At 51.3% G+C, this 10,760-nt stretch overlaps 1 protein-coding gene across 18 annotated transcripts in view; it reads left to right on the top strand.

Annotated features, from left to right (window-relative positions):
• The first annotated feature begins 171 nt into the window (after positions 1 to 171).
• Positions 172 to 10,760, top strand: part of PIP5K1C (phosphatidylinositol-4-phosphate 5-kinase type 1 gamma) — a 50,457-nt gene continuing 39,868 nt past the window's right edge. For 6 of the 18 annotated variants that reach the window (XM_075038257.1, XM_075038256.1, XM_075038259.1 and 3 more), the window contains exon 1: positions 174 to 451. In XM_075038257.1, coding sequence (XP_074894358.1) covers positions 352 to 451 — 100 coding nt within the window. In that variant the 5' untranslated portion in view covers positions 174 to 351. Of the gene's footprint in view, positions 452 to 3,807; positions 3,880 to 10,760 lie in introns of those variants that run through there. The other 12 variants (XR_012651953.1, XR_012651952.1, XR_012651951.1 and 9 more) reach the window with 5 other exon arrangements.

Genomic DNA, 10,760 nt, shown 5'->3' with positions numbered 1-10,760 from the left:
CGCTCTATGCTGCGTGAGGTTCTGTCCCTCCCTCCCAGGCGGAAGCGGTCCCGCTCCCACAGCCCGCGGACTATCGCGACAGCCAGTCCCCACGTCGCGATTAATTCCGGCGGAAGGGGACTGCTCTACTTCCGGTGCTGGCCGCAGCCCCTTCCGCCCTGCGGCGCTGGGGCGTGTCTAGCCGCGGCACCTCCCGCGCTCTATGGTCCCCGCCGTTCCCAGTCTCCTCAGCGGCGGCGGCCGGAGCCGGGAGGAGCGCGGCGGCGGCAGCGGCGGGTGCGGGCCTGGGTTTGGGCCTGTCCTGCCCCGGGCCTGCCCTGCCCTGCGCTGCCCGCGGCCTTCGCGGCCGCCATGGAGCTGGAGGTGCCCGAGGAGGCGGAAGGCTCGGCCGTGGCGGGTGCCGGTGCCATCACCCCGGAGGCCGGCGTGGGGGGACTGGACGCGGCAGGAGGTAACGCGCTGCGAGCACCGGGCGGCCGGCACCCTCGGCCGGGTTCCCCGGGGTGTTTCCCCGCGTGTCGCCGTCCCCCCGAGGGGCCGCTCCCGGCCGGGCCCCCCTGCAGTGTGTGTCCCCATGTCTCGCCCTCCGCCTGGGGCCCACAGTGGTTTAGCCCAGCCTCACCCCCCGGGGGGGTCCGAGTGGTACCTCCCAGCCGGGCCCCCCGCATTGTGCCTTATATACCCCGGGGGGGGGGCTCGGAATGGTTCAGTCGAGTCCGCCCCCCCCCACCCCGGAGTGTGTCACCCCCGGGATACAGCGTGGTCCTGTCCAACTGCCTCTTCCCCCCCCTCCCCCCGGGCGACCCAGAATGGTTCCGTCCCCCCCGGGGCTGCCCCTTGGCCTGGGACTCCCCAGGCACCGGCGGGGGGGGAGGCCGGGCTGGGGCCGCCCCTTGTCTCCTGCCCCCGGGGCAGCGTGCGGGGGGCAGGCCGGGCTGCCTGCCTCCGGGGCTTCTCCCCGCCGCCCTCCGGCCCTCAGCTCCGGTACCGGCCCCGGGAGGCTGTGGGGGGGGGCTGCGGCTCCCTGGGGAGCGGGTCACGCCGGAGCAGCCACCCGCTTGCCCGGTCAGCGAGGGGGCCCCCCGGGCCGTGCTCCCCGCTCTCGTCTCCGGGGATGGGCCTCGGGCCTTCCCTCGGTGGGGTGGGAGGGCCTGGAGGGGGGTGTTTGCTCAGGGGAGGGTCCTGCCTTGCTCTGGGGAGTTGCTGCCCCGCAGGGTGGGTGGCATCGCTGCCAGAGGGAGATGGGGAGGGCCCTGCGCCAGCGGCGGGGAGCGAGCCCACGGCTGACAGCACCGCTGGCAGCCTTAGCAAAAGGCTTGGGGTTCCTGGGTTGGCAGGATCAGATATGTGGGGCTGGGCAGGTGCACCTGCCTCCGCCTTTGCTGCCTAATAACGTGTAGTTCATTAATAACCTCAAAACTGCTGGCTTTAGTTTTGCGTGTGATCGTACAGCCGTGCTCTGTTGTTGGGCTGACAGGTTCCTTTGTGGGCCTGACACGAAGCTCCTGAGCACTTGTCTGAACCTGAAGTTGATTCAGAGCCTGCTACGAGGTAGACAGGCTTTGGTTGTGTTATGACAGCGACCTCCTTGTCTTCAGGCCTTTAAATGAGGATCATTAGATGTTCTAAAACCCAACAAATTACAGTGGAAGCTGTAATTGTTCCACAGATGTCATCTGCCGTGCTGGGGGGGACTGGATGTAACATGTAATTTTTGGTAAGGTGCTGAGATTTAGGCAAGTGGCAAGCTGTCCCCGGCCTTTCTGCTTCGGTTCCTCGGTGCTGCAAGGAAAATGGAGAGGCTGGCTGTGTGCAGCTTCTCTTTCCCGAGCCTGCTCGCGGCACTCCCCACCAACCGCTTGGACCTCTTTGTTGGGAGTGTTCTCCCAGCACGGTGTGGTGTGGCTGGTGGACTTCCAGCTTGTGATGCTGAGAGAGCAAAAGAGAGAACCTCTTGCCCATGAACAATTAAAATATTGTTTATCCTTCTGACTCCTCTGTCACCTTACTCATTTTGGGGGAGGGTAGAGGGTCGTTGCTCAGGACAAGACAAGTTGTCTGTGGAGACTGTTGCTCAGGAGGGTTTAAGCAGGGAGTGTGTGTTTTTCTTCCCTTTGCAAGTAAATCTGAATTTATGAACCTGTAGGCTGTCTTACCTTACGCTGATAGTAAAAAAGATGAAACAGAGCCAGTAGTCTCACCGATGCTTTGATTTTTCGACTCAAGTTGCTTACTCCTCACTTGGGTAGCGTCCAAATTGTGTCACTTGGCCTCAGCCGCACTTGCAACTGGAGCTCCCAGGAGTGCTGGGGACAAGGTGCACGGCAGCTAACGAGTATTTTCTGGAAGAGAACAAAACCTGGGGGGGACTGGAGCTGGCCCTCGGTGGGCCGTGCATGAAGGCATGGCTACACCCGCACACGGGGTGTGCTGTGCTGCAGGTCTCGGGTCAGGACTGCCAGCTGATGGAGCACGTCAATGTGCTCTGTGGTCCTCGTTGCAGCAGATGGGAATACTATATGCCAGAGCGATGTGCCCGGGAGCAGAGGGGGTTTGTGCTGAACACTGTCCTGTTTTGTTGACTGTTTCTAAGCTGATGGCGACAAACCCAATTTACCGTGCACAGCACTGATGCCTTCGCCGCTATTTGCAGCAGCAGTGGAGGTGGTCAAATGCTCATGGCCCACCTATACAGGTGCTTCATGCCGCTCACCTTAATGCTTATGCCACTGATGAAGGATTACCAGTGTAGCCGAAATCTGGAGCGAGGATGGCTGTGTGCTGCGCTCTTACTAAACAAACGTGGCAAGGTTAATCCAGACCATGGGTGGGGTCAGCAAAGATCTTCCCTAAGCACTCAGTAAATATCGAGAGGGGAGCTGGTTAGTCTGGTACAGGAGTAAAACTGGGTGGAGGAGAGGGGCTGAAAGTCAGGGAAACCTTGACAGTAGGTTGACTTAAGGCATGGAGAGTCTTCTGAAGGGAGCTTTTGGAAGTCTTCTAATATGCTTTGAGGGAGAAAACCTCATTTAGTGCCAGCAACTGGACTCACGCATGAACACACAGGCCCAATTCGTCCTTTTCTGAGAAACCTGGCTTTGAGGTTTTTAAAAGTTTTGTAATCACTGTGCTTGAAAAGGGAGTTTCAAAATCTGATGGGTGTAAATGGCTGCTGTGTCTCCTCCCTGAATGCGCACCCTCTTGCCCTGGAAAGGGGCTGCAAGGAGTGTAAAGGACTGTTCCCTGGATTTGGTGCAGATAGCAGAGCTGTCAGCAGGAGTGGAGGCGGTGTGTGGAGGCACTGTGTGCGTGCAGGGTGAGAGGTGAGCACCGACACTGTTCAGGCTGGGGTGCCTCGACCCCAGAAATGGTTGGGTGAGGAGAGGGCACGTCACCATCCCTCTACCGGGGTGCAGCCTGGAGACAGAGGGTCTGGAAACCCCCTTTTATCCAAGGGGACTCAAGTTAATGGAGCGCTGTTGGTACAAAACTGATAGCAAAGCCGATCTCCACCATCTCCTTGCAAAGGTGGAAATTCTCAGCCTGATGAGGAAGTAAAGTTGACATTCAATTTATTTCCGTTTCTCACATCTTCTGTTATATGGGTTGCAGTCTGCCCATCATTTATGGCTTAAATTCTGGGCAGAAGCCTCCAATGTGTTCTTCAGGGTTGAATTCCTCTGCTTTAGGGAGCTGAAATGATTTAACAAGTTTTTATGCTCTTGTTCGACAGTTGTCTCACTGTACCCAGAGCTGGAGATAGCAAAGTGGAGATCCTGGCCCCAGCCAGTGGTGCTGAGTGTGCTGGCTGCTGGCGGCACCTGTAAGGCCATCTGCGAAAAGCACTGGGAGAGTGTTGATTGCGACGGACAAAGAACGGTATTGCAGCTCTTCCCTCTTTGCAATGATAACTTTGAAGTGACTTTTGAAGGGTTGCTGGAAGCAATTTTTTCAGTGAGCAGATTAGAGATAAGAGAAGAATTCCACCCTGTGGGGCACAAGCAGTTCAATCCATACCAACATGATGGAGAGGGAAATTGGAGAGAGCTTATCAGCTTGAGGAAAAATCAAATGTAAACATCATCCCCAGCATGATTATGGTTCACAGCTTAGTTGGATGTCACATGCCTCTTTCCTGTGAAATGGTGCTAGCAAAGATGATTACAGAGGGAGTCAGCTAGGCAAAAACAGACAGAAAAACACCCTGTGCCTTGAACTTTTAAAGACCCTGCAGTTACTTCACAGTCAATAAGTCACAGCTCAGCTGCGGGGAGGGAGGAAGGCAATGAAAATAGAATTCAGGCTGTTCTGGCAAATTAATTGTCCTTTAAGATATGAATCGGCTGGAAACAAATAGGGAAGCTGGGATTATGGGGCCTGGGAGCTGCGAAGGGCAGTATTTGTATGGCAGGGAGATCTGGGCACTGCCCCAAAGGATGCTGAGCCCATCTGTATCGGTGTCAGGACAGGCTGGAGAATGAATCCCCGAGAACCCAGGACGAAGAATGATTAATCTAATTTTCATTAACTAGCATTTGGCATTGACCTGTATATAATAGCCCGTTATGCCGCTGCTGAATCTGCGGCTGGCAAAGCTGCTGCCACCGCCGTGTCCCACTTGGGAAGCTCTCTGGGCCTCTCCAGAAGGGCTCCTCAGGGAATGACCTGAGTGGATTTAGTATGAGCAGTGCATAATTTGGGAACGATTATTGAAGTGATTCACTGACATGACCATTATGGGCTCTCGCCAGATACACAATCTTATTAAATATGATTTTCCCATATAAGGTGGCTGGAGCCTGAAAAGCAGCAACAGCAGGAATTCCAGCGCTCGCTTTCTTCATGAACATGTCTTTCAATCGCAGCCAGTTGAGTCCAGAAATAGGTCTGCCACGGCTGTGTGATGCCCTGACGGAGGCTCGGAGAGTCCTTTGCATCGCATGCTGCTTACATCTTTGTCACATTTTATTATTCCCATCCATCTTTTCAGGCTGCCAAGCATATTCCTGTAGACCAGGATTATCTATAGAGGCCTGGCACGTGCCTCGCTCCTTATGTGGATGCAACACCCACATGCTCTCTGGGACCTTACCAGCACGAGATCAGTTCCCATATGTGTGTATGGGAACTGCAGGCATTACATGGGTATAATTAATTTGCAACTCGCAAGTCAGAAAATGTTGCGCCTTTTGCACTGCACAGGGGAATGTCAGCAGCGGAGTTGGAGGGGGAAATGTTTGCTAACTCCCAGCACGAGAAGGGTTTGGCTGTGTTTAGGTGGGAACGACCTTCAGCAGGCTGGTTCACACGCTCAAGCTCCTACCAGCATTGTGGGGACAGAGCTGCTGGTTGTGTTGCTTGCGGGAGATGCTCCATCTCGCAGCCTGGCTGTGGGAAAGCAGGAGCCAAAGCAGGTCCTGCCCTCCCCGGATGGTCTGATCCCATGGGTGCACCCTCTCTGATCTCCCCCAGAGCTTGTGGTGCTGGGGGAGCTGGCAGGAGCAGCGGTATTAAGCAGGCTGCACGTTTTGAGGCATGCTCTCTAGACCCTGGGAAGTTTAAAGCAGAGGCCTCGGCACCTTCTTTTCTCAAAGATGCATGTTCAGGGAGAGGGGTGACTGTGTATGTTTGAATTCGTAAATAGCAGCAGAGCAGTAGAAGGCCTAGGTGGGGTTTTTTGTTTCCCATTAAGTCTTTCCAGTTCTCTAACCAAAATTTCTGATAGTTCCCTTTAATTTGTTTAATAACCCAGTTGACAGTGTCACTTTCCTTCAGCTATCTCTCAAGCTGTTGCCTTCTAGGCCTGCAAGCTGGGTTGCCTTGTGAATGTGCCCAAGAACAGAATTTCTTAGTCACGTCAGACTGGACGTCTGTGATCATGTCTGTGGGGACAGGCAGAAACTATTTTTAAAGCATTGTGCACGTGCAAAGCCCTAGTTGTTTGTGTGAGTTCCCAGTAAGTAGCTACTATCAGGGCAGTACCTCTGTGTGGTATTTCACCATTTCTAAATCCATCTGTGGCTGGTGCAGAAACTCAAAGGAGCAAAATATTGTCATTTTCTGTAAGTCTTTGGCAAAGCAGAATTCCTGTTACAAGCACCCTCTCTGCATTTGCTGCCTACTGATGGTGCACCGATCCATGTTCGTCCAAGAAGCAAGTGCAGCCACTTGCATTTTCCTCTAATGGGAAGGATGCTGTAATGAAGATGTGTGCCATGCTGAGCCTCTGCCTGCACAGGGCTGCCCATCCGTTCCACTGCATGAATGCACTCATGGCAATGAAATGACAGGAGCGCAGCAGAAAGGTAAATCAAGGCACTGCGAGGGACCGGAAACAAAAGGCTGTTTAATGCCGAAATGAAACATCGAAAGCACAGAAGAGGGTCATGTAGAAAAACCAAACTCATGGCCTGTGTGAAGTGAGTTTTGTCTTGATCCTTATCGGCACTGACGTTCTCAGCAGAGCAGCCCAGTGTTGCTCACCTACCTGCCTGGGGAGCTGCGTGCCAAAAGGAAAAGCATCTGCTGGCTTTCCCAGGCTTTCCACCTCCTCCCCAGATAACTAGCAGTCTGAGCCCCTGGAAGGGGAGCCTGGCCTCTCCAAGCAGCCCTACAGGAGCCAATGCTAATAAGGTAATGTTGGGGCTTTTCCTTCTTTAGGTAGGTCTTAGAAATACTCTGTTTTTAAACAGCCTGGCACTTGTTTGTTTGAGTTTTTCAGTGTTGCCAGTAGCTGAGTTAACCCCAGGACTTTCTGGGAAACATTTTCTGTAATTAAAAAGCTAAAAGTGATCAGAGCAGCTTTTCTGTCACTTTGTCTCTTCTCACCCACATATTTAAGCAGAAAATGCTGTCAACCCCTAATTAAGCGTCGTCTACTTCCATCATGTGTTCTTGTGGCTTCCCCAGCTTACGTGTGGGTTTTTGCACTGGCTTGCGGTGAATAACCCAGGCTGAGTCAGAGTACGTGCTATGGCAGTGAGGAAATCTGGAGGCTTCAACGCGTTTGGTTGCCCCAGTGCTCATGGCCTGTCCAATGCCGCTGGTTGCTGCTAACCATGACTTGTTTCATTGTCTCGCAGCACTGGGGAGCGTCTGCAAGTCTTTCACCATGTGAGTTAGCCCCTTTGCTTCTCTTCCAGCTTTCTTTGAATACAGCAAAACCACCACCTTTCCCTAATTCTGTTTAAAAAATACAAATGCCTAGAACCAGAGAGTCAGTGTGTAATGTGAAGGGTTCTCTTACATAACACAAAAACAGGCTGGAATAATTGATATTTGAAGAACAGCAGCATTATTTTATAGCGTGGAGGTTGTGTATCTGTACAGTTGCATCTCTGGAAAATGACTGTTAGAAGAGCTGTCCCTCTGGATAATTGTATGGCTTTGCAGCCATTAGATCTGCAGTTTCAGAAAATGAACCTCGCAATGTCCGATCACTGCCTGTATGGTTTGCATTCAGTGTGAGGAGTGTAAAACGCTTTGTAGACTAATCAAGAGGGCACAGTCCTCACCTCCTCTGTAATTAGCAGAATCTGCATGTTCTCTTTGCAGAAATTGCTACTGGAGAGGGTGGGAAAGACTTCCTGGGAGAAAAGAGAACTTGGAAACTGGCTGTTTGCTTCTCTGGTATTTACACCGTTGCAGACCTGCCTGTTGTGTGAGTAGTGTTTGGAAAGGAAGAGCGCATGTTCTGGTAACACACCTGTAGCTGCTCCTGCTGCACAAGGCACTTGTTGATCCAGCAAAGAAACCGGGTCATGGCTCGGGGTTTGTCACAAGACCGGCCTCGGCAGATACACTGCCACTTCTGAAAGGGCCTGAAGATTAGCTGAGCATGGGAACACCGCACGCAACAAGTTGATGTCTTTGTTCTGTGTGAAATAGCTCAGTCTCCTGAACTTGGAGGAATTAATGGATTATAAGACAAGGGCAGCTTTGCCTTGTTTTTAGTCATTAAAACGTAGCAGCGCGCTGTTGGGACGGTACTGTTAGTGACGTGGGCTGGTGCGGAGCTTGGTACCGGTCAAACTCCCAAGTAGCTCAAACGCTGCTTTTCGCTTTACTGTACAACATTAAATCTCTCCCAGCCATGCAGGGGAATGATGTTTAATTCAGCTTCTGCCTTGTGCTCTGGCTGCCACTGTTAAGACTTTACTGCTTCTGTGTTCTGGATTTGCAGTGGTCCCATTGGTGCCTGCAGTAGCTGTTGCTGAGCGATGTTCTCGCATGGGGCTTGGTGGCTCCTGCAAAATTAGTTCCCTGTGCTGTGAGGGTCCATGTAGCCAGAGTACTTAACTCTTCTTTTAAACTTGGTGATGCTTTCTCTGATGAAGCTCTGTCAAACTACTGACTCTTCAAATTCTCTGTGTTCCTGTACCATGGTAGACACCTCCTAATTTCTTCTCCAGAAGATCTGGGAGCCTGTCAACCTCAACCAGCACTGAGCTCCCAGAGGAAAGGCAGCTCATCAGCAGAGGAAGGGGAGTGCTGGGCTGGGAGCCAGTTGGGTCCCTACTCTTTCACTGAATTTAGTAATTCAGAGTAATTCCCCAGCTGTTTTTTCCGCTTTTTCTGTAGGAGGCAAAGAGATCTGCTGCTTTTGCGACCGGGTGGCTGAGTTCATGCAGTCATTTGGCTGGGATGGTGTTGGAAGCCTGCCCTTAATGTAACTCAAACTCTGGACACATCAGGATGCTGCCCTTCAAAATGGGTGTCTTAAATGTGTCAGACCATGCTGGCGACCATGTAATGATTCTGCAAGAGTAGAATTAGTCAAGATTATTTTGCCCTTTCATTTGCTGCCTGGCAAGATGTTATTTAAATTGCCAGTTACACTTTTTCTTTTCTTCCCCCTGGAGTTTGCCATTCTCAGTTGCTGCTTTATATTCTGTCACTCCAAGTAAGTTAAGGTTCAGATCTCCAGTGGCTGAGATGGCCACTGAGATCAGTGAAGCATAGCCTGATGGAGTTGGACTGACACAAAAAATGCACGTAATCTCCATTAAAAGAGAATCGTTTGCAAAGTCAGTCTCTTGTGATTTCAGGCTTGATGCACAAACTTACTTTCTGCCTCCCTGGTTAAGGCTGGATGCACTCCACCTGTATGTGTGCCACCTGAGCAGAGGATGTCTTGCTCAACCCCATGTGGGGCAGGAAGAATAGGGAGGAACGAGGTAGGTAGAATAAAAGCAATGCTAGCTTATATTTAAAGCATAAGTAATGCAGGTCATCTTAATCTGCTCTCCCTCTTCCCCTTCCTGCGGGATGGGAGAGAGTCCCGGCCACGTGCAGTGAGGGCGACAGTGAGGTGGGACAACCTTCGCTTTACTGCTTTCTACATTTGGAGCATTTTGTGATCTTTGCAGGCTTTTCTAAAAAAAAAAATAAAAATCCAAAAAATCTCCCAACAGTAGAGCAAATAGTGGTTTTTTCTGTGCATGAAATGAATGGCTTCAAGGTGTTCCCAATTACTTTTCAGGGTGGAATTTCTGATTTGTGGGTGGAACTGGTTCTGTTTATTAAAAGGGCAAGTTAACAGCATCCTCCTGAGCTCTTGGATATTTACTTGTTTTTTCTCCAGTTGCAATTGGGCAGCAGTGCCGTTACAGTACAGCTTCAGTTATTGTGCGAATACCTGTATAAACACCTTTCTGATGCTAGTCCCTTCAGCCCTCCAGTGGTTAGAGTTTGGCTCAGAAGGACTGTGTATGAATTTTTATTTTTCATTCAGGGCTGTATGAGCTCAGGTAATTAAGGTCACTTGGCACCACTCTGAGCAACTTGAGTGTTGGGAGCGATTTTGGTTGGCATGTTGATACAGCTCACGCAGGATTTGAAGCACTTGAGAAATATTTTTATGTAATTGGCAAGTTTTGAGAGATTCTGTGAAATCTTTCCAAAGCTCAAGACACATCTCCAGAGTACTGCAAGGCTCATGGCAGGTTGCTGTACCTTAAAACGACCGATCTTACCAGTGTGCACATCAGCGATGGAAACACTGACAGCAGTATGTACCGCTTCCTTGCTGTGTTGATGCAGTTGGTAAGATCTTGGGGGTTACAACAGCTGAGATAAGACACAGCTTGTTTTCTGCTCTTGGAGCCTGCTCGGTTTTGTTACCACTTTGTCTGAAGTGGGCCAGCTTCTGGCCACCCAGAAGCTGGCAGCCCAACTTCGGCAAAGCGTCATCTCTAACGTCCATTGATTTTACTCAACGTTCTGAAGATCTGAGGGATTGAAGAAAAACCTTCAGGCTTCGCATAAGGCCTAGAAACACCAGTTTCCATTTTACAAAGTAAAATGAAGGTGATTAGCTGGAGTTTCCCATTGCAACCGGTTGGGCGCCCTGGTTTCTTCCTGCAGGATGCCCAGTTCTCTTCTAAGCGTAGAGCTGGGAACTGAAGTTCACGCTGGCTTTGCGTCATTGATGTCGTTTACCGTGCTAGTTAGTGTGTGGAGAGTGAAGACTGATGCAAGGCAGAAGTGATGGTACTTCGCTAACTGCTCTAGAAAGACAGGGAAAATTTGCCCATGTCTTAATGCTTGCTTGTTGTGTTTGGCGCTTTCCGTCACCTGGGCAGTAGTGCAAGCAAAATACTACCAAAGCCCCTAGTGTGGGCAGGATACAGCAGCTGATCACAAAGATGCTGCAGTAGTTTTCTTTCTGTAGTTTCTCTGCACATCTGATGGACCAAATTTTGTGGATTTTTCAAGGCAAAATTGTCCATTACTGCATTTTTCAAAGGGAAGCAGCTGGC

Source organism: Buteo buteo, chromosome 10 (assembly GCF_964188355.1).
Source record: "Buteo buteo chromosome 10, bButBut1.hap1.1, whole genome shotgun sequence".
In the NCBI taxonomy this organism is placed as follows: Eukaryota; Metazoa; Chordata; class Aves; order Accipitriformes; family Accipitridae; genus Buteo; species Buteo buteo.
This window is presented reverse-complemented; position numbering and strand designations above follow the sequence as displayed.